We start from the raw sequence: 26,352 nt of genomic DNA on the forward strand, positions 1-26,352 counted from the left end.
TGTGTGCTGAGTGAGTCTGTACCTGGCTGAGCAGCAGGGAGGGTTCCTCCCTTCCTTACCTGGTGTGGGGACCCTCCCCTGAGCCAGGAGGAGCAGGGCAGGGGTGTCACAGCCATCTTTTATGGAAAATCCTTTCCTTAGGATTTTTCTTCCTGAGAAGCTGAGAGGCCTCAGGAACAAAATGTAAACCATGGTTATCTGCTGCTGTGGAATGCAACAGGTGCATCTGGGATTGGGCTCATGTGGTTGTTTCTAATTAATGGCCAATCACAGCCCAGCTGGTTCAGACTCTGTCTGAGCCACAAACCTTTATTATGATTCTTCTTTCCTTTTCTATTCTTAGCCAGCCTTCTGATGAAATCCTTTCTTCTATTCTTTTAGTATAGTTTTAATACAATATATATCATAAAATAATAAATCAGCCTCCTGAAACATGGGGTCAGATCCTCATCTCTTCCCTCATCCTGGGACCCCTGTGAGCAGGGTGACACAGGGGCTGTGTGCATGTGTCATGTGCCATCCTGGCCTGGCATCCCTCCCCAGCTCTGCCCTGGAGCTGCAGTGCTGCTGTAGCTCCAAGACCTGTTGTTTTTCAGGTCAGTGCACTCTGAGGCAGAGAGCAGCTCCCTTGCTGTTGCCCCTGTCACATTGCATTGCTGTGTGTGGAGCCAGCCCCTCTGATCCTGTCGCTAACAATAAGGAATCCTCTGGCACTGCTGCTCCAGAGCCACCTCCTGACACGTCCCCTCCTGTGGGTCCTGTCTCCCCACCCGGATCTGGGCCACTGGGGGAGGGTTGGCTCTGCTTTCCTGGCTAAAACTGAGGCTGGGATTTTGGTGTTGTGCTGTTTTACTGCTGTTGACATCAGGCTGGGGAGGATGCTGCCCCAAACCCTGCTGTGGTTGTGTTTGTGCTTGGCTGGGCAGCACCAGGCATGGGATGGGCTCCTGTGGGTGCTGGGGTGGGGAGGGAGTGAGGAAAGGCGCTCTGCCCCTTCCTTGCCTCCACACTTACCCATCCCAACAAAACCATAATCCTCACTCCTCTCTCTGAGGAGGAACCCAGGAGGAGGCTGAGCTCAACGTCCTGGATATGGTCACTCTTCCAGCTCCCTGCCAGTGTGACATGGGTGCACAGTGGAGAGAGGGGAGCAGGGACCATGGAGCTCATCTGTAGGATTTGGATGATCCCACAGTGAGGCAGATTGGGACCCAGGTTTATGCCAGAATTTATCCCAGGCTTTGGGAGATTAGGTTGGAGTGGGGAAGGGCAGATGGAAATTGAGGTGCTTGGTTACATGGCAGCTAAGGAAATGGTGGCTTGGAGAGAAGGAAAAGGAAAGAGAAGTCAAAGATCATGGTCTTCACCCAGCTGTAGGATTTGGATGATCCCACAGTGAGGCAGGTTAGGACCCAGGTTTATGCCAGAATTTATCCCAGGCTTTGGGAGACAGCTGGTTAGGTTGGAGTGGGGAAGGGCAGGTGGAAATTGAGGTGCTTGGTTACATGGCAGCTAAGGAAATGGTGGCTTGGAGACAAGAAAAAGGAAACAGAAGTCAAAGGTCCTGGAATGCATCTCCCTGCTGTGTTACCCAAGGCACCTGTTGGACTTCACCTGCTGATCAGTAGAAATGGGATTGCCCAGACAGATTTTCTTACTATCATTTCTTTTGGATTATTACTATCATTTCAAAGGAAAAGGCTAATGAATGAAAGGAAATTATTAATCCTTTGTTTTCCATTGGGGAGGGTAGGACAGGGGAAGCCACACAAACCCTTGAAGGTGTGAGAAGCTTGGGCAAACCCTGCATTTTCAGCCCTGGAAGCATTTCAGCCAACAGCAACCCATTTCCATGGCAGGCATGTTTTTAACAGCAGGCTGTTCTGTGCAGAAGTGTTCCTCTCCTCCTGCTCTGGACTGCAAGCCTCATAGCAGGTTGATGTTTCTGTGTTTGCCCCTAGGGGACAGGAAGCTCTTTGTGGGCATGTTAAATAAGCAGCAGTCTGAGGATGACGTGCTCCGGCTCTTTGAACCGTTCGGGGTCATTGATGAATGCACGGTGCTCCGTGGACCCGATGGGAACAGCAAAGGTGTGAACCCTCTGTGTGTCCTGCCCTCTGTCCCTGCCCTGGGTGGTGCTCACCAGCCTCACCTTCCCCTTGGGACACTCATTCCCCTCCCTGTGTTTAGGGAACCCCTAAAACAGGCAGGAATAGGGAGCAGGGCAGGATCCCTGTGCTGCCAGGAGGGACTGGGGAGGGTGGGCAGAGGCTGAGGGAGCAGGAGGGAGGCAGGGCAGGGTGAGTAGCTGAGCTCTCAGGGTCACTCACGAGCCTCTCCTGCCCAGCTGGGGCTGCAGGTTGCAGTGTTTGTACCCAGTCCACAGAGGATTTGGGGAAGAGGTGATCAGGGGCAAGGGTGGAGATGGTGTCATCATCTGTAGAATATATCATTGAAGTAATAATTTGAGACCCTTCCTCTTTTTTCCAGGCTAGAGGACTTGGGATGAGGCATCCTTTTTGTTCCCTGCTTCCTTGGGGTGGCTTTCCTTTGCCTTACCTGAGATACAGACACTGTCTCTTGAGTGATGGCACTTTCACAGCACTCCTGTCACTGCAATCTCCTGTGCTCTTTCTGTCCCTTTCCAGGCTGTGCTTTTGTAAAGTTCTCATCTCACACAGAGGCTCAGGCAGCAATCCACGCCCTCCATGGCAGCCAGACAATGCCCGTGAGTATAAGGCCAGGGGACCTTCCCTCTTCCTAATCCTTGTCCCATTTCCCTGTTCCAGGGACCTCCCCACGCTCTCCAGAAAACCACAGCAGGTTCAGCAGCAGTGTCTGGTGTGGCTGGGAGCTGTGTGGGTTTGTGTGTGCTCCACTCAGTGACCATCCTGTCCCTTGGGCTGCTCTTTGTGCCTGTGTTCCTCCAGACTGGGAGGGACAGCACTCACAGCTGTAAAAGCTGAATAAAAAGAGAGCCAAAAATCAGGCCATGCTTTTGTCTTGGAAACAGCTGCTTGTTCAAAACTGAGCAGGGTGAAAGCTGACAGTTCAGCCAACATGGGTGGTCAGGGCTTCAGTGTCTGAGCACTCCTGGGCTCCTCTGATTTAGGCAGTAGAGGAGACCCCTGGGATGGGCTGGGTGTGGGTGGGAACCCTTTCTGCCTGTGTGGGGTTGTGTGGCTGGAGCTGTGCAAGTGGAGCTGCAGCTGTGGCCTCATCTCTGGCAATGTCCAACCTGAATTTGGGGCACCTCAGGGACAGGACAGTGACCTGCTACAGCCAGGGAATTCCCAGGAGCTGCTCTGGCAATGTCCAACCTGAATTTGGGGCACCTCAGGGACAGAACAGTGCCCTGCTGCAGCCAGGGAATTCCCAGGAGCTGCTCTGGCAATGTCCAACCTGAATTTGGGGCACCTCAGGGACAGGACAGTGCCCTGCTGCAGCCAGGAGCTGCTCTGGCAATGTCCAACCTGAATTTGGGGCACCTCAGGGACAGGACAGTGCCCTGCTGCAGCCAGGGAATTCCCAGCTACCAGGAGCTGCTCTGCCTGTCCAGCCAAGCTCATGGTGGTGCTTGTGGCCATCGATGCCCTGGGTGTTCCTGGCTGCACCATCACCTGCTGAGCACAGCCAGGGATGTGTGCATCCATAGGCAGCTGTGTGAGGTGAAGGGTGTGAGAGGGAAGGGCTGGATGGACAGACAGATGGGGAAAGGCACAGCCCAGGTTCCAGGCAGCTCCCCAGCACTTCCACACCAATATTTGCTCTTCTGCTCCTCTTCCCACTCCTCTCTGCTGCCTGTCCTGCCCCGTCCTCCCTTGCCTGACCGCTCTGGCTGTCCCACGCCTCTTCCTTCTCTCCTGCCTCCTCTGTCTCCTCTCTCTGTGCCTAGGGTGCCTCCTCCAGTCTAGTGGTGAAGTTTGCTGACACAGATAAGGAGAGGACCCTGCGCCGTATGCAGCAAATGGTGGGGCAGCTGGGCATTCTCACTCCATCTCTCTCCCTGCCGTTCAGCCCATACAGCGCCTATGCGCAGGCTGTGAGTATCCACGGGGGAAGGGGGGAATGCAGCCCCTGGGAGAGCTCCCCAGCAGCTGGCTGCCTCCTTTCAGCACTCAGCTGCCTCCTTTCAGCACTCAGCTGCCTCGTCTTGCAGAAATTTTGTGTGGTTTTTCTGCTGGAAATGGAGGGAGGGGTAAGGGAACAGCAAAGATGTTGTCTTGGTTTGGAAAGACAGGAGGCTGCTAAGGAAGGCAGGAGCCTCCCCTGAAATGGAGAATGTGAACCCTCCCCATCGCTCTGAATTGCTGTAAATTTTAAATTAAGGGGCTCTCAGGCAAAAAATATGGGAGCAGGAAATAACAGTTCTTTAATAGGGAAGAGAAAATAAAAGGATAAAATAAACAATGCAGTGAACTAAAACAACACTGCCAGAGTCAGAACCCAACCTGACACCCTGTGGGTCAGGGTGTTGGCAGCAGAACCATTGGAATTGTGGCTCAGCCCTCCTGCAGTGTCAGGGCTGGTTCTGCTGGAGCAGGGATCCTGGAGAAGGGTGGAATCTTCCTCTGGAGATCCAGTGGCAGAGGCAGCTGCTGTTCCTCTGGGAAATCCAGTGCAGAAGCTGTGCTGGTGTTCCAGAATCTCCAGATTATATCCAGGCAGGAATGCTTGGCTCCTCCCCCTGGGCTCCCATCTCCCAATGGGATGCTGTAGCTCTTATCAGCCATGCAGGGACATTCAGTGGCTGTTATCAGCAGATGTCCCCTCCTGAGGGAGGAGTGACTGTGGTCACTCAGAGAGAGAGATAAGGCAAACTGCCCACTTGACAAAAGATAATCTGCCATACAGATGGTAAGAGAAAACATCTTGCATTGCAGTCTGGAACAGGTGTGAACCCTGGGATCTCTCCTCCAGAAGGGAGAGCAAAGATGGGGATGGCACAGGAGGAGAAAGAGTCAGTGTGAGGTCAGTGCCTCAGGGGGAAAAATAGGAGAACCAAACCCAGTGGAAAGTAAAAGGAAAGGAAGGAAAAAAATCCTCAAAAAGTGTGAGACAGGCTGAGTCTTGAGTCAAGGGGAAAGCCAAAACAGAGTCACAGAGCAAGGAGGCTGCCTGGGAGAGCTGGGGCCTCCTCAAAGCGAGCCTGGGATTTCTCTGATGTTGTTGGAGGTGTTGGGAACAGGTCAGTCATGACCCATTTCCTTTGTGTCTTGTTATGAGGAGAGCTCAGAGCATTGGTTCCTGCAATACCAACCTGTGAACCCTTCTCTGGCTCTGGGACACAAAGGTGTCTCTCTGGGTTTGGAGCAGCAGGAGAGCTCTGGACCCAGCTTCAGGAGTTCATTTCTCTGCTGAAATTCCCAGGAGGGCCCTGGAAGTGCCCCCAGTGCTGTCCTTGGCTCCCAGGTTCTCTCCCTTGGCCAGTGGGAGTTTGCAAAGTGCTGGAGAGGGAGCAGAGAGCCAGAGGTGTTTCAGCAGCCTGGCTGTGCTTTGGGGTTTAGTGAGAGAACCTCCTTGCCCTGGAGGATGCTGGCAATTGCCATTGATGTTCCAGGTAGGTCCCAAACTCAACAAGTCCCAGATCAGCTGTGGTGGAGCATTGTTTGAGCCTCCTTGGTGAGTGTCATTTTCAGGTCTCTGCTGCCAAGTGTAAAGCCCATGGAAGGAGGCTCAGAACTTGCTCAAGGTACAAGAGGTTCTTGTGTGGACAAAGAAGTCAAAAGTAGATTCTGTTACTGGAAGTAATTTCCTAGGGGGGAGTGCAAATAAATCTGTTCTTCTTGTGTATGTGGACACCTTCTCCTCTGGCTTCAGCAGCTCCTTGGTGTGCCTTCCTTTCATTCACATGGCAGAGGAGGAACAGCTTCTCAATTGTTGGCTCAATCCTCAAAGATTCCCCAACAACTGCCAAATGCATTTTAAGTGTGTGGCAAGAGTATGGATGAGAAAAAAAGGAAATGCATATGACAAGCCAGACAAAGAATTGATCCAACACAGATTATTTGAAGAGCCCTTTGTGACCAGGCACCCCCTTTTGCCAGGATCCTTTTCTGTCCAGCCCAGGAGCCAGCTGCACCTGAGGGCAGGATTGTAGCAGCCATGAGCTGATGATCCTGGTGTGTCTCCTGCTGCCCTAGAGATGGCCCAGACTCGGTGGTGGAGGCAGGGAGGGACCACACAGGGAGGTTTTGGTGCCAGGAGCTGCTTTATCAGCTTGAGCTGATAGGAGGAAGAGCAGGGAGAGCTCCCAGACTCAGCCTTTAGTCCCCAGGGCCCCTGCTGGTGCTGAGCAGGCAGTCAGGTCTCAGCTGTGCCTCCTTGCTTGTCTGCATCTCCTTTCTCCTCAGCTGTGTCTGCTGCTGTGTCTCTCTCTGATTCTTCACTGGCCTTCCCTCTGTGACTCTGTTTTGGCTTTCCCCCTGACTCAAGACTCAGCCTGTCTCCCACTTTTTGAGGATTTTTTCCTTCTTTTCCTTTTACTTTCCACTGGGTTTGGTTCTATTTTTTCCCCTGAGGCACTGACCTCACACCTGACTCTTTCTCCTCTTGCGCCATCCCCATCTTTGGTTTCCCAGCCAGTCCTCACACACCATCAGAGGGAATCAGCCCTTTGGGATTCCACTGACATCTCTGAAAGTGGGGGCAAAAGAGAGGAATTTCCATGCTGAATCTCCTTATGCTTCCTCAAAATGCTCTGCCATGGGCAGCCCTTGGCAGCTGGGACCTCTGGTGAGCCAGGGCTCAGGGAAAGCCCAAAATCCCTCAAGCCTTCCTCATTTTGGGCTTGGAGGAGGAAATGCTGCACCCAGGGTCCCTCCAGGGCTGGGAGATGCAGCTGAGCATTCTGGATTCTGAGCATTCTGAGCATTCTGAGCATTGTGGATTCTGAGCATTGTGGATTCTGAGCATTCTGAGCATTCTGGATTCTGACAGTTCTGGATTCTGACCTTTCTGACCATTCTGGATGTGGCTGAACCAGACTGACAGGAGCAAGGGCTGCTGGGGTGAACTGGTGCATCAGAGGCATCACAGTTCTTGTGGCCATAATTTCATACCCAGCAGCTTCCTCTCCCTGTCCCCACAGGATTTGCTGAGTTTCCAAGCCAAAGTGGTCCCCAGGGGTTTAGGAAGAAGTTTGGAGCCTGGGTTTGTTTTTGTTTTGTTTTCAGTTGTCTGGTTTAAATTTATATTAATAACCTTCTTCTTCAAAATCTATCTCAAACATGAAATAGTCATACAGTAAGTTTAGTCTAAAGTTATTCAGATCTATGCAAATATGCAAAATAAGGTGCTTAAAATGTCAAACAGTGCATGTTAGCTGAAACTGTATGGAAAAGTCTCATCTAGAAAGTACAACTGGCCAAGCATCTGAAATCAGTTTATTTCAGTGCTTAAATCAGATTTTGATCCCAGGTGCTTCTGTAAATGAGTTCATTTTATTCAACAAGTCAGTTCAGGTGGACTCAGGGAAATGTTTGGGAGCTGAAAAAAAAAATTATCAATACAAAAGAGGCCTGAAGTCTTAAAAAAGAAACTATAGCAATTTACTAAGTGCTTATAATGCTTGAATATGTCTTGTATATCATAAATCAATTAGTTCCAAACACAAATCATAATTTGTTCACACCTCCCTCCTTTTATTTCTGCTCTTATGGTTCATTATGGTAATTTTATGTAAGTGATGAGAGCAATTCCAGAGTGCCTGTTTGGTGCTGCTGTGGCCTTGGTCCAGGCAGAGTGTGGCACAGAAATGAGGAAAGAGAAGATCAATATTCACATAGTGAGTAGGAAATGTGGTGGTTCCTGCACTCTGGAGCAGGGACAGGAGCAGGAACTGGTGGAACACAGAACTGGGAGCCCAGGGAGCCCAGGTGGATCCAGGGCTTGTCCTGTCTGGAGTGGCACAGGAGTGACCCCTGTGCTGTCCCCCTGCCCCTGAGCCCTGCCCTGGGATGGGCTGGGGAGCACTCACCCATCCCCAGAAAGGGCTCCAGCCAATTGCACCCCATGGCTGGGCTGGTTCCAGCTTACAGAGGCAGCCCTGCCATGAAATCCCTCTTTCTTTGGTGCTAAAGCCATGATCAGCTGCTGTGTGAGGAGACTGGGAGGTGTAGCTGGCCACAAACCTCTCACAGTTAGCAGAGCAGATCCTCCAGCTGAGCCTTACTGACTTCAGCCCTTGGTGAGGGCTGGCTTCTGGAGAGCTCTGGGTTTGTGTGGCAATGTCAGGAAGATTTTTGGTGTTTCCTTGGGTTTTGCCCCCTGTGTCAGCCCTCAGCTCCTCCTGAGGAGCTCAGGTTTCCTGAGCCATGCCTGTGCCTCCCCTGCTCTTCTTGCTGGGTGTGAGGACAGAGCTGATAAAGGGCTGGATCATTTGGCATCCAAGTCTTTTTTGCCTCTGCACTCTGAGGGCATCTTATGCTCCCACTGATGGTCAAATAGGACCAGGAGGATTTTTTTCTTCTCTTAACCCTCCCAACCCTCCCACCCTTCCTTGTGTACTGTGCATCTCTGCCTTGGCAGGTGGGTCATGGCACCACGAGGAGCTGATGTGCCAGGGGACAGCCTGAGCTCAGGGCTCCAGAGCTCTGAGGGCAAAGCAGGGCACGAGAACTGGGCCTGGCACAGAGCTGTGCCCGTGCCAGAGCAGGATCTGCTCGTGGAGGCTGGGCAGAAGCAGAGGGATCTGGGCCCTGTTCCTCCAGGCAAAGCTGTGTTATTAAAAGTGCCACTGTCTGGCAGAAGTGACAGGGAGAGGGGCCTGTGCCTGGCAGTGCAAGTGGGGAGATGCTGCTGGGTGCCAGGGGCACAGCCCTGAGCTGCTCCCTCCCCTCTGCAGGAGCTCTCAGAGCCCCAGAGGCCTCTCCTGCTGCCCTTGCCCTGTGCCTGAGTGAGCCACAACCCCTCAGGGCTGCTGGCCCATGCAGAGAGTGAGGCATCGGGGTGCCCAGCCATGTCCCTGGCATCTGGGGTGCCCCCCTGAGCTGTGTCCCCTGCCTGCAGCACAGGGTGGCTCTCAGGGGTGGCTCTCAGTGTCCTACATTGGCAGGGACAGCAGCTGTGTGAGTACAGGGCTGCAGGGCCCTGGCAGTGGGGGAGCAGAGCCACCACTGCCCTCCCCAGCAGCTCTGGTGGTGTCGGGGGGATCAGAGCCACCACTGCCCTCCCCAGAGCTCTGGTGGTGTCAGGGGATCAGAGCCACCACTGCCCACCCCAGAGCTCTGGTGGTGTCAGGGGGATCAGAGCCACCACTGCCCTCCCCAGAGCTCTGGTGGTGTCAGGGGGATCAGAGCCACCACTGCCCAGCCCAGCAGCTCTGGTGGTGTCAGGGGGATCAGAGCCACCACTGCCCACCCCAGCAGCTCTGGCATTGCTGGGGGCAGCTCCAGCGCAGGTGGCAGCCCCGGGGAGGTGCCAGCCAGGCTGGCGTGCACAGCCTCCCCCAGCTCGGCAGGGTCCTGGCAGAGGGAGGCCCTGACTGCCTGCTCCTGCCTTGCAGCTGATGCAGCAGCAGACCACGGTTCTCTCCACCTCCCACGGCAGTTACCTGAGCCCGGGCGTCGCCTTCTCGCCGTGCCACATCCAGCAGATCGGGGCCGTCAGTCTCAACGGGCTGCCGGCCACTCCCATTGCACCAGCGTCAGGTGAGGCCTCCCCCAGCAGGGAACTCCTGGCCCAGCACTCTCAGGGCCCCCCCAGGTCAGGCAATTCTGCAGCTCCAGCTCAGCAGCTGCTTTAACTTCGCTGCTTTCCAGCAGTGCAGCCTCTGAGCGCAGCAGTCTCTGCACAAATCCCTGCAATGCTCTGACAGCCTCACACTTCAGCACATCCTCGTGCCCTGTGGCTGTGCATTCTTGCTGCAGCTTTTGTAAAGGCCTGGGTTCCCAGCACTGCCCTTGGCTCAGCTCAGCAGTGCTGCTGTTCCTGATCTTCAATAATCCATAGCAATAATGAATGTGGGGTTCAAGCCCTGTCAGAGCAGGGTTGTGTCCTGCCTGGTGCTGTGCAAACCCAGATCAAAGATGTTCCCCCAAAGCTCTGATAGCACTCAGGACTGGCAGATCTTCTCACACTCTTCCCACTAGTGCTGCCTCTTCATTCTGTGAAGGCTCCAGCACCAGTCTGTCATCTCCATGTGCCAAACAGAAGCATTAATGGCTTCAGACACGGCAGTGTTGCCAGGCAGGTGCAAGGGGGGAGCAGGGGCTTTGTGGGACCTTGACTTTCATGGGCTGTCCTCTGTTCTTGTTCTCCAGGGCTACATTCTCCACCTCTCCTGGGAACAGCAGCCATGCCAGGACTGGTGGCTCCCATTTCCAATGGATTCACTGGAGTGGTACCATTCCCAAATGGGCATCCAACCTTGGAAACAGTTTACACCAATGGCCTTGTGCCATATTCAGGTATTGAGAGCAGTAAAAAACCCCACCTGAGGAACTGCAATTAGCTCCTCTTTTCTGGATTCCCCACATTTTTGTAGCTCCTTCCCAGACAGAAACTGAGACTCACTTGGGGGCGAGGGTGGGAAACAACACAACACAAAAATACACAGAATGCACGAGTGATTCCTTTGCTGTGCTTCTGATTGTGTTTTTCTCTGCAGCCCAGAGCCCTTCAGTAGCAGAGACTTTGCACCCAGCCTTCACAGGAGTTCAGCAGTATGCAGGTACCAGCTTCCCTTGTCTCCCTCAGGCCCTTGTGTGGCTGACCAGATCCTCAGGTAAATGCTTTGTTCTGTCTCCTTGGGCTACAGCTGTGTATCCAACCACCACCATCACCCCCATTGCACAGAGCATCCCCCAGCAGCCTCCCATCCTGCAGCAGCAGCAGCGAGAAGGTGAGGATCACACTGGAATGGGGGTGGCCAGAGGGGTGGGTGGGGTTTGTGGAGCTCATCAGCTGCACAACAGAGCCAAGGGAGAGGAGATGGCCCTGATTTTTGTCCACTGGAGCTGGGGTATGGAAACAACCACGTGTCTGCAGTGAGTGGGAAGGATCACAGGATGTGTCCTGACCTCACATCTGGCCAGATGCTGCCAGGTGCAAAGGGGCAGGAGGCCTTGGAACACCTTCCATGCCAAAGGGGATGAGAGTTAGCACCTTCCCTGTGCCAAGAGCAGGGACAGGCCCACAGAGCACCTTCCCTGTGCTAAGAGCAGGGACAGGCCCACAGAGCCCCTTCCCTGTGCAAAGAGCAGGGACAGGCCCACAGAGCCCCTTCCCTGTGCAAATAGCAGGGACAGGCCCACAGAGCCCCTTCCCTGTGCTAAGAGCAGGGACAGGCTCACAGAGCCCCTTCCCTGTGGAAAGAGCAGGGACAGGCTCACAGAGCCCCTTCCCTGTGCAAAGAGAGCTCATCCCCTCTTTGCTGGTGCCAGAACCACAGTGCAGCCAGCCAAACCAGCCTCTGCAATGTGCTCTCCTCTCTTTTCAGCCTTCATAACCTACTGAATTTATTTTCAACTTACTTCAAAACTGGCTTGAATAGAATTTGGGGACAAAGGCATTCTCTCTCTGCACCTGATTGGCAGAGCAAGTGTCAGCAGGGGAGCAGCAAGTGAAGGAGTGCACAGCACCAGGTCCATAAATTGGATGTGTGGCAATCCAGGAGGTTTCCAGTTAAGGCTGTGGCCTCTGGACTGAAGGCAGTGCTGCAGGGAGTGCTGCAGCAGCAGCTGTAGGACTGGGACAGCTGTGAGCTCTCACCTCAGCTCATTTCCTTCCAGCAGAACAGCACCCAGACACTCACAGAGTCCCTACACCCTGTGTAGGAACTGGGCAAGCTTTGAAAGAGAATCTGCTCTCCAGAAACCCTGATTTTGTATAGAGTCTCCCCATTGCTCTTCAGGAGCCCTCAGATCCCTTGATGGACCAGTGGCAGGGACAAGCAAGGGGAGGCCAGAGCAGAGGGAGGCAGTGCTAGGGCTCTCCTCCAGTGCTGTGCTGTGAGTTGAGCCCATTTCTCTTCCCCTGCCCTTTGGGGGCTTTCTGTTTTGTCCTTCTCCATCACCCCCACACCTGCAGGTCCTGAAGGCTGCAATCTCTTCATCTACCATCTCCCCCAGGAGTTTGGAGACAACGAGCTGATGCAGATGTTCCTGCCCTTTGGCAATATCATCTCCTCAAAGGTGTTCATGGATCGTGCCACCAACCAGAGCAAGTGTTTTGGTAAGTGCAGGCAAGGGAAGCGTGGTCAGTAACAATGACACACTGGGCATGGCACCAACAGTGCCATTGTCACCCATCTTGTGTCCTTCCTTCAGGTTTTGTGAGCTTTGACAACCCATCCAGTGCACAGACTGCTATCCAGGCCATGAATGGCTTCCAGATTGGCATGAAACGCTTGAAGGTGCAGTTGAAACGGCCCAAGGATGCCAACCACCCCTACTGACAGCAGTGAGCAAGCAGGAGTCACTTCTGCAGCACAGGTAAAGTGTCCCCAGCAGGGCACAGCTCTGGCCAGGCCCCAGCTGCTCCCTGCAGAGTGGGAGGCCAGCAGTGGAGGCAGTGACAGCTGGTGGGGCACAGGGTGACCAGAGCAGGCCTGGAGATGATGGCCAGGTTCAGCAATCATCAGTCAGGGAAATCTGTGGCAAGGGGGCAAGCCCAAAGCCAAGCCAGAAAGTCAAGGTCAGGGTCAGGTCTGGGGAAGGTGAACAGGATCAGAGTTCAGTGATGGCCAGGCAGGTCTGTAGTGACAATAACAAACATGGAGGAGGGGTTGGAGTCAGTGATGAGATCCATGGGCAGGACAGGTCCATGGGCAGCTGGGGACTGGCACTTCCACACTGTGTCAGACAGAGGCTGATGGCACAGGGCTGTGAGGAGACTCCTGGAGCTGTGGGCAGTGTGGGCAGTGCAGGTGGGGCTGGGCAAGTTCATCAAGGCCTGTGAGTGCCCTGACAGGCAGATAGAGCACAAACAGGTCACAGGAACTAAGCAAGGTTTTTCTGTGCTGTCCAACTGCTCCCAAAAAGCTTTTGACTGCCTAAAAAGGTATTAAACCCCAGCAGTTTTCAGCTGTTACATGGGCCCTGAAGTTAATGCTTTCTGGGGTGAGAAGAGACAATCCCATGATTCACAGGGATCCCAGAAAAGCAGAGAAAAGGTGAGACCCTTGAAGGGCTGCTGTCCAAGAGCCAGCTCCTGCCAGCCTACAGATGGGAAGCAGGGGGGGGCTGATCTGATCTGATCTGGGTCAGAGTCCTCCGTGTTTAAGCAGCAGCTCAAAGCCTGAGGTTTGCACAGATGTCCTCCTAATCTCCCAATTCCCTCCCTCCTCCATTTCTGTTCAGGTGAAGGGAAAGTCCAGAGGAAGAATTTCTGCTTCAGGTTGATTTTCAGAGAGGCCAGTAAAATTTATCGACTCTTTTGACACCACCCCTTTCCTTCCTCGGCTTCCCACCTTTCCCACCCCATCTTCCTCCTCCCCTCCTCTCCAAGACATGCAATTAAAGAGAAGGCTCAATATCTGCCCAGGAGGAAGATTCTTGCCACGCCTGGACTCGCATTTTTGCTGCTAACGTGGTGCAAAGCAAAGGGACCAGCAAACCAGCAGCCCCTGGGGCACGGAGCTCTTCCTTGGGGGTGTGGCTGGAGAACATGGACCAAGCAAACCCATGGTGTGTCTCTAGGTTACTGCAGTGATGTTTGGAAATTTATTTCCGTCCCTCCCTCCCTCCTGCTCTGTTTCTGGCCCTTTCATAGATAACTATAAATATATACAGTCTATTTTTTTTTTAAACTAGCTCACAGGACCAAACTTTTCCATTCAGAGAGTGACTGCTTGCAAGAGGTATTGGAAATGAGGGGTTTGCCTTTGCAACAGTGTCTTCTCAGCATGAACTGCAGATAGGCCTGAACATTTTGGAGAGAGGGAGCTGGGGGTGGGTTGGGGAGAGAGAGAAAGAGAGAGAGAGAGAGGGAGAGCACATCTCTCTGCTCAACATGAGCAAAAAGGAGAAATACATTCCTCCAGGATTAGGGCACAGTCAGCTGCTCAGCTTGAGTCACTCACCCACCTTAGCACCAGCCTGCTTCAGGATCTGGAGAGCTCTGTCTTACCTTTCCAAGGGCTTCTGCAGGAAAAGCTCCTGGGATGTGGTGCCAGCCCCTGCCCTGAGCACTCGGTGATCAGGCTGAAAGCACAGGAAACCAGTCCCTTACTGAGAGGAGCTGCACTGCCTCCCCACACATGGCACAGATCCGTGCTGCACAGCTCTCCATGGCAACTGCATTTTCCTGGTGAAGGCAGGAGGAGATGAGAGAGCGTGAGCAGATGCACAGGAGGCTCCCAGGGGCTCACACTGCCTCCCTGTGTCGGTGCCAGCACTGGGCACTTTCTGCCAGGTGCCACAGGATGTTTTCTCCCTCTGCATTCAGCAGGAGGACTCTCCTCATGCACCCACTGCAAAGCTTTCCCCAGCAGATGCAAGGAAAATGGGATGAGAGAGGGTTCCATTCTGGGATTTTCCCCCCAGCACCCCCTCCAAGAGACAGATTCTACATTATGCAGCATATACATATATATATACACATATATATATGTAGGGACAGCTCTGTACACTATATACACAAACTCTAAAGCACAGAATGTAGTTCAGAACTGGATTTAAAAGATCCCCTGGGAGTGGGGGGTGTGTGTCATCCTGACAAGGCACATCCCTTGAACAGTGTGGAACAGTCTCTTCAAGTTTCTACAAAAGGAAGGAAAGGAAAGCAAGGCAGAACAAACCAACAAACCCCAGAGTGAGTAGGAATGAACGATTTCAATAGTCAGAGTTTGATAAGGTACCACAAACATTGGTGTGTGTGTGAGGGTGTGTGAGCACATTGAAATAGGGACAAGAGAGTTGGTGGGGCAAAGTTGGTGCAATTGCTACTGAAGTGAGCTATGGGGATTTTGGAGAATCTCGGCCAACTCTCATTCTCCTCCAGTTTGCCCTTTGTTCAGGTGTTTGTGGCACAGCCCTTTAAGTACCTTCAGATCTCCTCAACCACCCTTCTGTGTCTGATGCTGAGAGTTTATGAGAGGTGAATGAAGCTGTGAGAGTCTGTGTGTTTCTATAGTCCATGTTTACTTATTGTAAATACCATTTTTATACTTAACATCTATTATGTATGTGATTTGTATAATGTACTTTATTTCTGCTACAAGTAATTTCATGAAGTTTAAACTTAGTCTAATTTTGAACAAAACAAAAAAAAAAAAAGAAAAAATATGAACAAATGCAAAATGGGAAAAAAAAAAGGACTTTGGGAATCCTAGGTCAAGCTGGTTTAAAACAAGCATTTACAGTTTCTTCCATCACAGTTACTGATGTGACTGTACAATGTTACAGGTGCGATACAAGCTTTGTCAATGTCAAATTCCTCACTCTGGTCAAAAAAAAATCCTAAATTTATTTAATAAAAGTTTTACTTGCTAAGTAACTGTGACTCTACTTCATATTCTTGGTTGTACCTGCTTTTAGGCAGTGCTTACACTTGAACTCATTGCCAAAGCCCTGGGCTGATTTACCAGTTCACATGGGGTCAGCACCAGGCCTTGGCCCACAGAGTCCAGGGGACCAATGTTTCATCCCAGAGGAAACATCAACACATAACAGCAACACATTCAAAACTTGTTTAATTAAAATAGAGAGAAAAATTCTACTTAGAGGAAGCAAGAGGGTTCATGGTATCCGAAATGAAGTAGTGGAGGAGGAGCTGGAGCCATTCCTGTGCAGGCAGGGTTAAAGCTGGGGCTGAGCAGAGGCTGGATGCAGCCCAAGCACATGAGGGTGAGGCTGAAGGAGGGGAGGAAGGCTGAGGCAGAGTGAGCACGGCAGGGTCTCTGACTGATGGGCAGCAGCAGCAGGAGCCTGGCTGGAGCAGGGTGACAGAGCACGAGGCACCTTAGGAAAAGGGGACTCTGGCAGCACTGCTGCCCTGCCCCTGAGCGACAGCAGTGGTTGGGTGGGATGGCAGGAATGGCATTAAAGGGCTGTAGGAGGAGCCTGGGCATCCCTCAGGCACTGCTGTAGTTGTAGAAAGTCCTCAGCACCTGGTTCCCGCTGCTGGGGAACAGAGCCCAGAGGCAGCAGAGCTGCCGCAGCCACCGCGGGTAGAAAATCTCGGGCGCCCGAGCGGCTCCGCCCCGGACGATGGCGAGCGCGGCCTCGGCAGCGGGGGAGGCGCTGATGAACACTTTGCCCCTGCAAGGCAACGGGCACGGGTCACCCCAACCTGACTGCACAGGGCTCCGCCTGCTCCTGGTCCATAACGAGCAGCCCTGGGTGTGCCAGGCAGGTGCAGTCTCCCCACAGCCTCTTAGACAGAGCTGGGTGCGTTTCTTTGCGTGTTTTCAGGGAGAGATGTGTTCAAACACACACCTGGTGCTCTCCAGGGCTGACTCAGTGTCGATCAGGCCCAGGATGCACAGGGTGACTGCCACATCCCTGTTCTGCATGATGAGCTCGTGGCGCAGGGAGCTGAAGAATCCGTCCAGAGCAAACTTGGTGGCAGAGTAAGAAGTGGTGAAGGGAGTGGGCATTTTCCCTGGAAAGGGGAAAGAGAGAATGGAAAACCCCAGGAAAGTGGTGAAAGGAGGACCCATGGAGAGAAGATGCAGGTTCTGTCATACTCTATCTCAATTCATGTTCTGTTCAGGTGAGTCTCCCTTTATGTAAGTATATTAAAATACATATTACTATATTATTATGTGTTTGTTATAATATTATTATATACTATGAAAAGCACAGTTTGAAAATGGGTTTAGGAATTGAACAACAGAGAAATATGAACAGCACTGGGAATCATTGTTTCCACAAGGCCAGCACTTACTCCAGGTAAAGTCACCAACCTGTGAGGGAAGAAACAACCACCAGAGCACCTCTGTTCTTCTCCAGGGTGGGAAGAGCTGCTGTTGCAAGAGCCACATAACTCACAAAATTCACCTGGAATGATCAATGTAGACATGGAAAAAGCAAGAGGGTTTGGAAGCATGAGCCAAGAAAGTCAATAGAGTGGTCAGAAATGTAAAGGAGCGTGGTTTGGAATTGCCTTTTCAAACATCAAATGAGAAAAATCATCTCTAAAGATGGGGGCAAACATTGCATAATGATTCTTAGAATGTAATGATTCTTCTAGGCTGTATGTGAATGCTATAAGATTTGCATATTGTACTAGATTGGTTAGTGAAGAAAATTTATTGTAACAGGAACTTCGCTCTCTTACACTTCTGTTCTCTTACCCTTTTACGCTCTTACCCCTTTTGCTCCCTTACCCCTTTTGCTCTCCTGCCCCTTTTTACTCCCTTACTCTCTCACCCTCTCACCCTCTCTACCCCTCTCTTCTCTCAGGCCTGCTCTGAGCTGGCAGCTCCTGCACCCAGGCCCTTTAAACCCCAATAAACCCCAAGTTGCTGACCTGGCTCCAGAGATCTCTCGTCTCCATCCATCCCCACCGTGCTACCCCCGACACTCCTGCAGCTGGGAGGCTGCAGGGGAGCGGGGAAGCCTCACCTGCAGGGGAGCACAGAGGTTGGAGGGGAGCTGGGAGGATGCAGGGGAGCAGGGAGGCTGCAGGGGAGCAGGGAGGTTGCAGGGGAGCTGGGAGGTTGCAGGGGAGCAGGGAGGCTGCAGGGGAGCAGGGAGGCTGCAGGGGAGCAGGGAGGTTCAGGGGAGCACAGAGGCTGCAGGGGAGCTGGGAGGTTCAGGGGAGCTGGGAGGCCTCACCTGCAGGGGAGCTGGGAGGTTCAGGGGAGCAGGGAGGTTCAGGGGAGCAGGGAGGTTCAGGGGAGCACAGAGGCTGCAGGGGAGCACAGAGGCTGCAGGGGAGCACAGAGGCTGCAGGGGAGCAGGGAGGTTCAGGGGAGCAGGGAAGTTCAGGGCAGCAGGGAGGTTGCAGGGGAGCAGGGAGGTTGCAGGGGAGCAGGGAGGCTCAGGGGAGCTGGGAGGTTCAGGGGAGCACAGAGGCTGCAGGGGAGCAGGGAGGTTCAGGGGAGCTGGGAGGTTCAGGGGAGCAGGGAGGTTCAGGGGAGCACAGAGGCTGCAGGGGAGCACAGAGGCTGCAGGGGAGCAGGGAGGTTCAGGGGAGCAGGGAAGTTCAGGGCAGCAGGGAGGTTGCAGGGGAGCAGGGAGGTTGCAGGGGAGCAGGGAGGATGCAGGGGAGCAGGGAGGTTCAGGGGAGCAGGGAGGTTCAGGGGAGCAGGGAGGCTGCAGGAGAGCAGGGAGGCTGCAGGGGAGCACAGAGGCTGCAGGGGAGCTGGGAGGTTCAGGGGAGCTGGGAGGTTCAGGGGAGCACAGAGGCTGCAGGGGAGCAGGGAGGTTCAGGGGAGCAGGGAGGATGCAGGGGAGCAGGGAGGTTCAGGGGAGCAGGGAGGTTCAGGGGAGCACAGAGGCTGCAGGGGAGCAGGGAGGCTCAGGGGAGCTGGGAGGTTCAGGGGAGCAGGGAGGTTCAGGGGAGCAGGGAGGCTCAGGGGAGCTGGGAGGTTCAGGGGAGCACAGAGGCTGCAGGGGAGCACAGAGGCTGCAGGGGAGCACGGAGGTTCAGGGGAGCACAGAGGCTGCAGGGGAGCTGGGAGGTTCAGGGGAGCTGGGAGGTTCAGGGGAGCACAGAGGCTGCAGGGGAGCACAGAGGCTGCAGGGGAGCACGGAGGTTCAGGGGAGCAGGGAGGTTCAGGGGAGCTGGGAGGTTCAGGGGAGCACAGAGGCTGCAGGGGAGCACAGAGGCTGCAGGGGAGCAGGGAGGTTCAGGGGAGCTGGGAGGTTCAGGGGAGCTGGGAGGTTCAGGGGAGCAGGGAGGTTCAGGGGAGCACAGAGGTTGCAGGGAAGCGGGGAGGCCTCACCTGCAGGAGCCAGCGCGTGTACTCCACATCCCCAGCCCACTCCTGGAAGCGGTTGGTGCCGATGTGGTTCAGCACGAGGTAATCCAGGCCCCCTTGGACAGCAGAAGAAGCAGTGACACAAGGAGCCCCTCCCTGACCATCAGCCAGGGAGCTCAGAAATGCCAGGAGGGCTCAACCACTCCCTCAGAAGGAGGGAAGTGCTTTACCATGAAGACAGGTTACATGTGATGAAGACAGGTTGCATGTGCTCATCTGGGAGCAGCTTTGGCTGCTCCTCAGGGGTAGAACTGAAAGGAAAACTGTTTGACTTTGACAAGAACCCCCTGAAATGATGTTTCAGTGTGATTCAGGAGCAGAACTTAGCTCTGGTGGTACAGCTATGTCCTGAACACCTTTCTCAGTTCTCTCCTACTAGGATGAGACCTGTGCACACACCTGAAAGCCAAAGAGATGCTCAGGATGCTTACCCAGCTTTTGGACAGCAAACTGAACCACCCTGTCAGGCTCTGAAGGGGAGGACATATCTGCAGGGATGTAAAAGATTTTCTTTGCTCCGAGTGTCAGGCATTTCTCCATCACCTTGAAAAAGAACACACCCCAAGGATTTAATATTTGAAAAAAGATTGGGGGAAAGGGCACCATGAAACACATGCTGCAGTCACTGAAAGTCAGTTCTGGACAGAGACACACACACACCTTAATTTAAAGTTTATTGCTGTTTGGGCCATGGAGAGCTCATTCTGCATCCAGACTTTGAAGCTGCATCCTGCAAAGGGTTCCCTCTATTCAACTGTCTGCTTAAACAATCTGCTTGGGACAGGATCAAGATTCACTGGAAAAAATCCAATCTTCTTCAGGAGCAATCTTCTGGAACAAGGATTATGCTTTACATTAAGTTCTTCTCTTTTTTTTCCAAAATAACTGGAAAAGAATTCATCTTTCATAATTCCTTTGCTATGTTGAGTGTGTGAATGTGCCTGACAATGATATGCAGTTTTAGCTTTTTGCTGGAATAATGCCTTCCAGTCATTAGGAACTATTATTATGCTCACTGTCCCCAGCTCACCTTTGGCACCATTTCACAGTCAAGAACTTTCCTTGGAAGTTACACATCCCCACAACTGAAGAGTTACTCTTTCTAAATATTGCCCCATTTCATAAAGATGAAGAAGTCTCATCTGTTTGAGTTGGTCAAAAGGCATTTCACCTACAATAAGTCTTGAGTTTTTAACAAAACAGCTACAAATGAAACAATTTGGACTCTGAAAAGTTGCACAATATTGCTCAGGAACTGTAGAACATGGAGTATCTCAAATTGAAGAGGACCCATAAGGATCACCAAATCCAATTCCCTGCTCCTCACAGGACTCCTTAAACCAAACCTTATCATTAAGGGTGTGCCCAGATGTTCCTTGAGCTCTGACAGCTTTGGTGCCTGACCACTGCTCCTGGGGATCTTCATCCAAGGACTCATCACCCTCACAGTGGAGAACAATGTCCAGCCTGACCTTTCCCTGATGCAGCTTCACACCATCCCCTCATATAAATAAATGTTCAGGCAGTTAAAAGCTCAGGCATTTGTACAAATACAAATACTGTATTTGTATTTTCTTGTACAGGCCAAATTCTCTTCTGGATTTATACTTCACAGTTCTGAAAGAAAATCTATTATGCTGACAACTCATTTTTTTGTTGGTTTGGTAAAAGCCTGAATCTCTCATGTCTTCCCCCATACAAGGATGAGGTTCTTACCTTCTGCAGCACAGCTTCCCTCCTGGCAGTCAACACAATTTCAGCTCCAAATCTGGCATAGTGATATGCTATCTGCTCTCCAATCCCAGCACTGGCTCCAGTCACAAGAACACGGGCACCAGACAGGCTCTCTTGTTATGGGAAAGAGAATAAAAGATACAGAAATAAGTGAAGAAAGCAGGAGAGGAGCTGCCCTTAACTACTGGCAGAGCTTTAAAGAAGAAAGATGCACCTGAGTGCTCAAAATTCCTGGTGCTTCTGCAAAACTAGAAGGGGCAGGACTGGTGATGCAATGGCATGATGATGACACAGGGCCTAGCCTGGGTTGCTAGACCAAAATCTTTCAAGAACCAAGTTGTTTTTCACCTTCTGAGAAGCTGTACAACATAAACCAGAAAAACAGGCTATGCTCCTTCTGCATATCATCTACTCTTTGCCATCAGCCCTCTTGGGCCAGGCACTGCACACCTCTAGAGATGGTTCTTGAATTGGAACCAAGGAATTTACAACCAAAACATAAAAAGAGCAAGGCAGTAGCAAAGTGCCATTTTCCCCCCACAGAGACAGCAGGATCCCTGCTCTTAGACCATTTCATCTTTCTCTTTGTTTCAAGTTTCTCTTTATTTTGGGGAATGAAACATTGCTGTGGGGCTACCAACTCTAGTAAGACTAGGGGCAGGAATGAGACCATCATTCAAATTTGGAAATTCAACCTCTTCCCTTGTGTGACTTATATTTTAGCTTGAAATCATCCCCCTGGCAAGCCTACCTGGGTTAAAGTCGTCTTTCCAGAAGAAAGCGATGAGCCCAGCTACAACCCCTGTAGCACAAAGCACTTTTCCAATTGGCTTCATTTCCCTCCAAGCTGTGAGGAACAAAGTGAAGCGTTGAAGCTGAGCACTTCAGCCAAAATAATACCGTGTTCTCCTTCCTCTGATGCCTGGAGCCAGCCTGGGAGAGGCTTTTGTAGAACCGAGAACCCACCTGAGGGGTCTCTCACCCGGGAGCCACAGCCACCTTGGTCAAAAATAAAAATTACCTTTCACCGGCAATTCCCACAGCCCTCTGCACTCAGAGAAAAAAAAACCCTCGTGTCTAATCTTAGAGAGCTCTTAATTCATTAAAGACTAACGACAGCTGGCAGCAGTGACCTCAAAGCAGCGGGAGGGAGGCGGCGGCAGAGCCCACAGGACGGAGCCGTGTCTGGATAGGAAGAGCAGCGGGATGAGCCGCTCCGCCACCACGCTGCGACAGCGAGCGACAACACGGGCGGCGGGTACAGCGCCACAAAGGCGCAGGAGCCACATTCGGCCCCCTCACGCCCCTCAGCTCAGCTCAGCTCAGCTCAGCCCAGCCCAGCCCGGCTCGGCTCAGCTCGGCTCGGCTCAGCCCAGCCCGGCCCCCTCACTCTTCTCACACCCTCAAGTCCTGCCCGACACCCTCACAGCCTCAGCCCTGCCCGACCCCTTCACATCCCTCAAGTCCCGCTCGGCCCCTTCAGCACTGCCCGGCCCCCTCACACCCTCGGCTCGGCTCGGCTCGGCTCGACCCTGCCCGTCCCCTCACGTCCTCAGCCCTGTCCGTCCCGCTCACGCTCCTCAAGCCCTGCCCGGCCCTGCTTAGCTCAGCCCTGCTCTGCCCTGCCCGTCCCTCTCAAGCCCCTCACTCCCTCACGCCCTCCCGCCCCTCACGCCCCTCCCGCCCCTCACGCCGGCGGCGCGGGCGGGGCCGCGCGCGCACGTGACGGTTCCGGCCCCGCCGCCGCCATGGCCGCCCGCCTGCTGCCCGCTGTCAAGTGAGTCCCGCCGGCCCTGCCCGCCCTCCCGGCCCGGCCCTCCCGCACCCTCCGCACGGAGCTTCCCCTCCGCACTCCCCGCCCGGCCCTCAGTGCTCAGTGCCGCTGTCCCCGGCCCGTCCCCAGGCCCGCGGCCTCCCTGTGCCTCGGCTGTGCTCGCCTCGCTCCGCGCCCTTGGCCTCGCCTGCCCCCGCGGCTCCCCGGCTGTGTCTGCACAGGCCGGGAGGGCCCCGCCGCTCTCCGCGGGCGGATACGGACACGTAACAAACCCGGGAGTAGCGCGGGGCTCGGGGCTGCACGGGTATCCTTGGGGGCCAGCAGCGCATTTCAGCAGAGAAATCGCTTTTATCCAAAATGCATGTGAATACACGACTTTAAAAATTGGTTCTCTCTTCTCAGCTCTCTTGTATCTGCTTTATGTCCTATTACTGCAGTACCACTGTCTGCCAAGTTTTGCTGTTTTTTTTTTAAAGGGAAAACATCTCTCTGCGAGTCTGGGAAAATCGCTTACCTCAGATCTCTTATTTATAATAGAAATGCCAATAAATGCCAAATATTCTCTTCCCATCTTCCCTTGTGTAGGTTGGCATCACAGCTGTAGAACTGGTGACTGCACATCGTGCAGGGAAACTTTAAAAGCCTCCGCAGTGCAAAAGCCGTGGCCAGGTGTTCATGGGCTGTAAAGATATTGGTGTCTGTCAGATTTATGAGATAAATATCAGATTTATCAGGAAGAATGAACATGCATGGCTTGCTCACTGCAGAATCCTTTAGTTTTAGCAGAGGAATTTGGCAGTGATTCTCAGGCTTTAAAAAGTGGCACATGCTCTTGAGGAACGTGACATTTCTCGTTTTTATATTGAAAACCATCACTGATAAAATGTGAATTAGGAGTAGTTTCAAGGGGCTGACAGGAAATAGTTGTCCTGGGAAGGCAAGGAACATAGGAAAACATTTTTCTGCTGATTTTTACTTACAGTAAGACATGAGGTTTCTTTATTGCTACCTTCTCTGGCAGTCACAACCACTGAGAGAGATGCACTGATGGTCAGAACAGGAACTGAACTGTTGTGCTTTCAATTCTTTCAGGTTTCTGGTCAAAGGAGGCCTGGCTGGAGCTGCTGTGTACGTGGCATATGACCAGGGGCTGCTGGGCAGTGGCATAGAAGGTGCTGAAGCACTGAAGAAAGCTCAGGAAACGCTGCCTCCAGCTATCCAAGAGTGGACAGATTACCTGGGCTGGGAGGTAAGGGCTGCTCAGGTGATGCCTGCAACACAAACACTTCCCCTGAATCAGGAAGAGAAAATATGGGGGTGATATTCTGATTACAGTGAGGCTGGCAGGAGTTTTACTGCTAAAACTGGATTTCACACGGCGAATATTTTGAAGAGGATTGAAATGGAAGGCGAATAAAATGCTAAATTTGGGGCAGAGACATTGCTCAGAGATGTTATTTCAAAGGAGAGGGGTAAGCAGGGTCAAGGGAGGGACTGCAAACATGCTCTGGGAGGTATTGATTGCACTGAAGGATCCTACTTGTTTTTAAGAAAAACAATAAAAATATTATCCTCCCAATTTTTCACATTGCCAACAGTTCAAGTTGAATTTCAATTGCTTGAAGAGGCCCCTCCTCTATGAGTAGTTCTTAGTTTGAAAAATCCTCAGAAAATCAGAGACCTTTGCTGGAAGTTTGAGATTTTTCATATTACAATTATAAACTAACAGAGACAGCCATGGAGATGCTTTCTCAGGAACACCTAAATGATAAGTTCTGCCTTTTGCACCTACTTTAAATTGCAGGAAAAAGCAAAACCCAGACTTTAAGCATCATGTCTGGTCCCTTTTGAGGCCTAGGGAGAGTAGGCACCAAAGTAATTTTGAGATCTGAGGTCAAGAGGCTTTGCCAAGGTGATGTGAATTCCAAGTGAAAGCCCTCAAGTGCTGATATTTTGTCTCTCTCTTTATTTCTAGCTCCCATCCACTCCAAAAATTGACTTTTCCCTCTCTGCTTCCTGGAATAAAGGTAAAATAACTGCTCACGAACTGAGTCTGAGCTCAGGCTTTGGCCTTTCAGAAGGGATGAGCATTCCCATTGTTATTAGAATTTTAGACATTTTTGTTTGAAGGCCAAACCTATAAATACCAGTAATTAATACCTACACTAGGTTATAAATACCTAGTCATATATAGGTTTTATGGTGCAGAAAAGAGTCTTTATGTAATTGTGGGGAAACACAATCCACAAATAACTGTGACATGTCCAGCATCACCCATGGAGTGTGGCAAGGCCAGAAATAAAACAGGACTTAAACAAAGAGCTGAGCTCAGTCCTGGAATTGTCTTAGCCCATGTACAGACCCTGAAGTTGGAATTTCTGTGTCACAAATGCTCAGGGCTTGAAGAGATCGACAGTGGTGGTGTTGGAAATTGGGAAATTTGGTTTGAATGATGATTTTGGGGTAATTCTTCTCTGCTTTGCTCGCAGGAGTGCACACAGTCATGTCTGCCTTGTCTGCAGCTCCCAGCAGGGCCTGTGAGTACACAGTGGAAGGCTGGAAATACGTGAAGGATCTTGTGAAATGACCCCGTTCCCCAGAGCTCAGGATTCTCTCCTTCTGCACCTCTGGAGGGCAGCTCAGCCGTGTAAGGGCTACAATAAAAGACTTTGGTGGAACCTCCATTTGTATTTGGGTTGGTTTTAGCCTGCAGAGTGGAAGGATTGCTTTGTCTTAGCACTGATCCAAGGCTCCAGGAATCACAGGTATTTGTGATGAAGTGATGGCCATGTGCTGACAACAGCTTCTGTTCTAAAGCTTGGAAACAAAATAGATTATTCTGTTCTGAAGCTGAATTAATCTTGAAGAGAAATGCCATCTCATTCAAACCAAACCAATAAGAGTTCAAAAAAAATTTTAAAATCCAAGGTAACAGTAAAAGATGCTGTAAAAGGTGGCCTAGGAGGATTATACAACACAGGAGAGAGTAACTGAGCAAAGTTTATCTGCATGAAACCTTTTGTTAGCTTGCACCATGGCCCAGTTGGCAGACTGTGCACATTTTCATTTTAATGTGGATGAAAACTTTCACAAGGTCACTTTTCAGTCACAGGTTTTGCTTCTTCCTGCAATGTAAAGTAGGTGCAAAAGGTAGAATATATAATTTAGGTGCTCCTGTCACTTTTCACAGGCAAATATAAGGAGGGCACCACTTGTAAAATAAAGATACAAATTGATTCTGTGTTTTTAACTCTCTCTGATAGGATTGTTGTAATTTAGAATGTGCCAAAACACAGCTGCAGAACAGGGAACAGCAGGACGAGTCCTTACTCAAATCAGGAAGCAAATATAGAACATGAGGATGAAGAAGGATTTGCAGTTTTGTTTCCTTTTTTAACAGATAGATAAACGATGCAGCCAACTGCCCAGAGATTGCAGAGGATTTGGCTAAGATGCAAATGGCTTTACCAAGTGCTTAAGTTAATTCCTGAGGCATGGGTCCATCAGCAACTCTTAAACCTGATGCTCCAGATGGAAGCTCCAAGCTCAGCAAAGCCTGGAGTTGTGTCCTGCAGGTGCCTCACAGCCCCCCAGAGCCCAGAGAAGCTCCATCAATGCCCCATTTCTTCTCTGGCTTTGCCATGGCCCCTGGTCTGGAGGCAGCACAGCTTTGGGACCAGGCCTATTCCCCCTTCTCTAAGGAAATCCTGACATTCATCCAAAGAGTTTTCCTCTCTCTGGCTTTGCTACAAACCAAATGGAGCCACTTGGAGCAAAGCCCACCATGGACAAACAGGACACTGCACCTCTGCTATGCTCAGAACTCGAGTTCTCCATGCTTTTCAGGATCTTCTGTACCATTTCTTTGCCCTTTGATGATTGCTCTCCAAAGCTTTGTCATTGCAATATGCTTTCTCCATTGATGAATGAAAAAATATCTTCATGCAGCTCATAAAAAACCCATTCTCTAAAG

The 26,352-nt window shown here is 51.9% G+C and overlaps 3 protein-coding genes across 8 annotated transcripts in view; 2 read left to right on the top strand and 1 right to left on the bottom strand.

The window, feature by feature from the left end:
- Nucleotides 1-15,438, top strand: part of CELF5 (CUGBP Elav-like family member 5) — a 40,227-nt gene extending 24,789 nt beyond the window's left edge. For both annotated transcript variants that reach the window (XM_077191560.1, XM_054650090.2), the window contains exons 4-13: nucleotides 1,962-2,090; nucleotides 2,649-2,728; nucleotides 3,896-4,042; nucleotides 9,506-9,650; nucleotides 10,263-10,409; nucleotides 10,610-10,672; nucleotides 10,760-10,843; nucleotides 12,031-12,174; nucleotides 12,270-12,434; nucleotides 13,302-15,438. In XM_077191560.1, coding sequence (XP_077047675.1) covers nucleotides 1,962-2,090; nucleotides 2,649-2,728; nucleotides 3,896-4,042; nucleotides 9,506-9,650; nucleotides 10,263-10,409; nucleotides 10,610-10,672; nucleotides 10,760-10,843; nucleotides 12,031-12,174; nucleotides 12,270-12,397 — 1,067 coding nt within the window. In that variant the 3' untranslated portion in view covers nucleotides 12,398-12,434; nucleotides 13,302-15,438. The remainder of the gene's footprint in view (nucleotides 1-1,961; nucleotides 2,091-2,648; nucleotides 2,729-3,895; nucleotides 4,043-9,505; nucleotides 9,651-10,262; nucleotides 10,410-10,609; nucleotides 10,673-10,759; nucleotides 10,844-12,030; nucleotides 12,175-12,269; nucleotides 12,435-13,301) is intronic.
- Nucleotides 15,439-15,615: 177 nt separating this feature from the next.
- On the bottom strand, nucleotides 15,616-22,201 carry HSD11B1L (hydroxysteroid 11-beta dehydrogenase 1 like). Of its 5 annotated transcripts, XM_077191564.1 has the most exons (9): nucleotides 21,738-22,068; nucleotides 21,627-21,664; nucleotides 21,357-21,452; nucleotides 20,588-20,718; nucleotides 19,303-19,414; nucleotides 18,836-18,927; nucleotides 16,850-16,943; nucleotides 16,380-16,545; nucleotides 15,616-16,202 (listed from the first exon to the last, which is right to left on the bottom strand). In XM_077191564.1, the coding sequence occupies exons 3-9, from the start codon at nucleotides 21,439-21,441 to the stop codon at nucleotides 16,016-16,018; spliced, it is 867 nt and encodes a 288-aa protein (XP_077047679.1). In that variant the 5' UTR covers nucleotides 21,442-21,452; nucleotides 21,627-21,664; nucleotides 21,738-22,068; the 3' UTR covers nucleotides 15,616-16,015. The 5 variants fall into 5 exon arrangements, with proteins under 5 accessions (XP_077047679.1, XP_077047678.1, XP_077047681.1 ...); XM_077191563.1 differs by lacking the exons at nucleotides 21,627-21,664; nucleotides 21,738-22,068 and adding an exon at nucleotides 22,110-22,201 and having other exon boundaries at nucleotides 21,357-21,604; XM_077191566.1 differs by lacking the exons at nucleotides 21,627-21,664; nucleotides 21,738-22,068 and adding an exon at nucleotides 22,108-22,201.
- Nucleotides 22,202-22,292: 91 nt separating this feature from the next.
- On the top strand, nucleotides 22,293-25,061 carry MICOS13 (mitochondrial contact site and cristae organizing system subunit 13). The gene is made up of 4 exons (XM_054650092.2): nucleotides 22,293-22,382; nucleotides 23,472-23,628; nucleotides 24,355-24,406; nucleotides 24,869-25,061. Exons 1-4 carry the CDS (start codon nucleotides 22,354-22,356, stop codon nucleotides 24,964-24,966), a joined length of 336 nt encoding a protein of 111 aa, XP_054506067.1. The 5' UTR covers nucleotides 22,293-22,353; the 3' UTR covers nucleotides 24,967-25,061.
- Nucleotides 25,062-26,352: the final 1,291 nt, after the last annotated feature.

This window comes from Agelaius phoeniceus, chromosome 29, assembly GCF_051311805.1.
Source record: "Agelaius phoeniceus isolate bAgePho1 chromosome 29, bAgePho1.hap1, whole genome shotgun sequence".
NCBI lineage: Eukaryota > Metazoa > Chordata > Aves > Passeriformes > Icteridae > Agelaius > Agelaius phoeniceus.

Excerpts from the sequence above, each read along its gene's own strand:
- HSD11B1L (XM_077191563.1), bottom strand. The coding sequence starts at position 21,441 with ATGAAGCCAATTGGAAAAGTGCTTTGTGCTACAGGGGTTGTAGCTGGG. Across the intron at positions 19,415-20,587 it reads GGGAAGCTGTGCTGCAGAAG|GTGATGGAGAAATGCCTGAC; the intron begins GTAAGAACCTCA and ends TTCTTTTTCAAG. Across the intron at positions 18,928-19,302 it reads GTTTGCTGTCCAAAAGCTGG|GGGGCCTGGATTACCTCGTG; the intron begins GTAAGCATCCTG and ends CTGCTGTCCAAG.
- MICOS13 (XM_054650092.2), top strand. The coding sequence starts at position 22,354 with ATGGCCGCCCGCCTGCTGCCCGCTGTCAA. Across the intron at positions 23,629-24,354 it reads CAGATTACCTGGGCTGGGAG|CTCCCATCCACTCCAAAAAT; the intron begins GTAAGGGCTGCT and ends CTTTATTTCTAG. Across the intron at positions 24,407-24,868 it reads CTCTGCTTCCTGGAATAAAG|GAGTGCACACAGTCATGTCT; the intron begins GTAAAATAACTG and ends CTTTGCTCGCAG.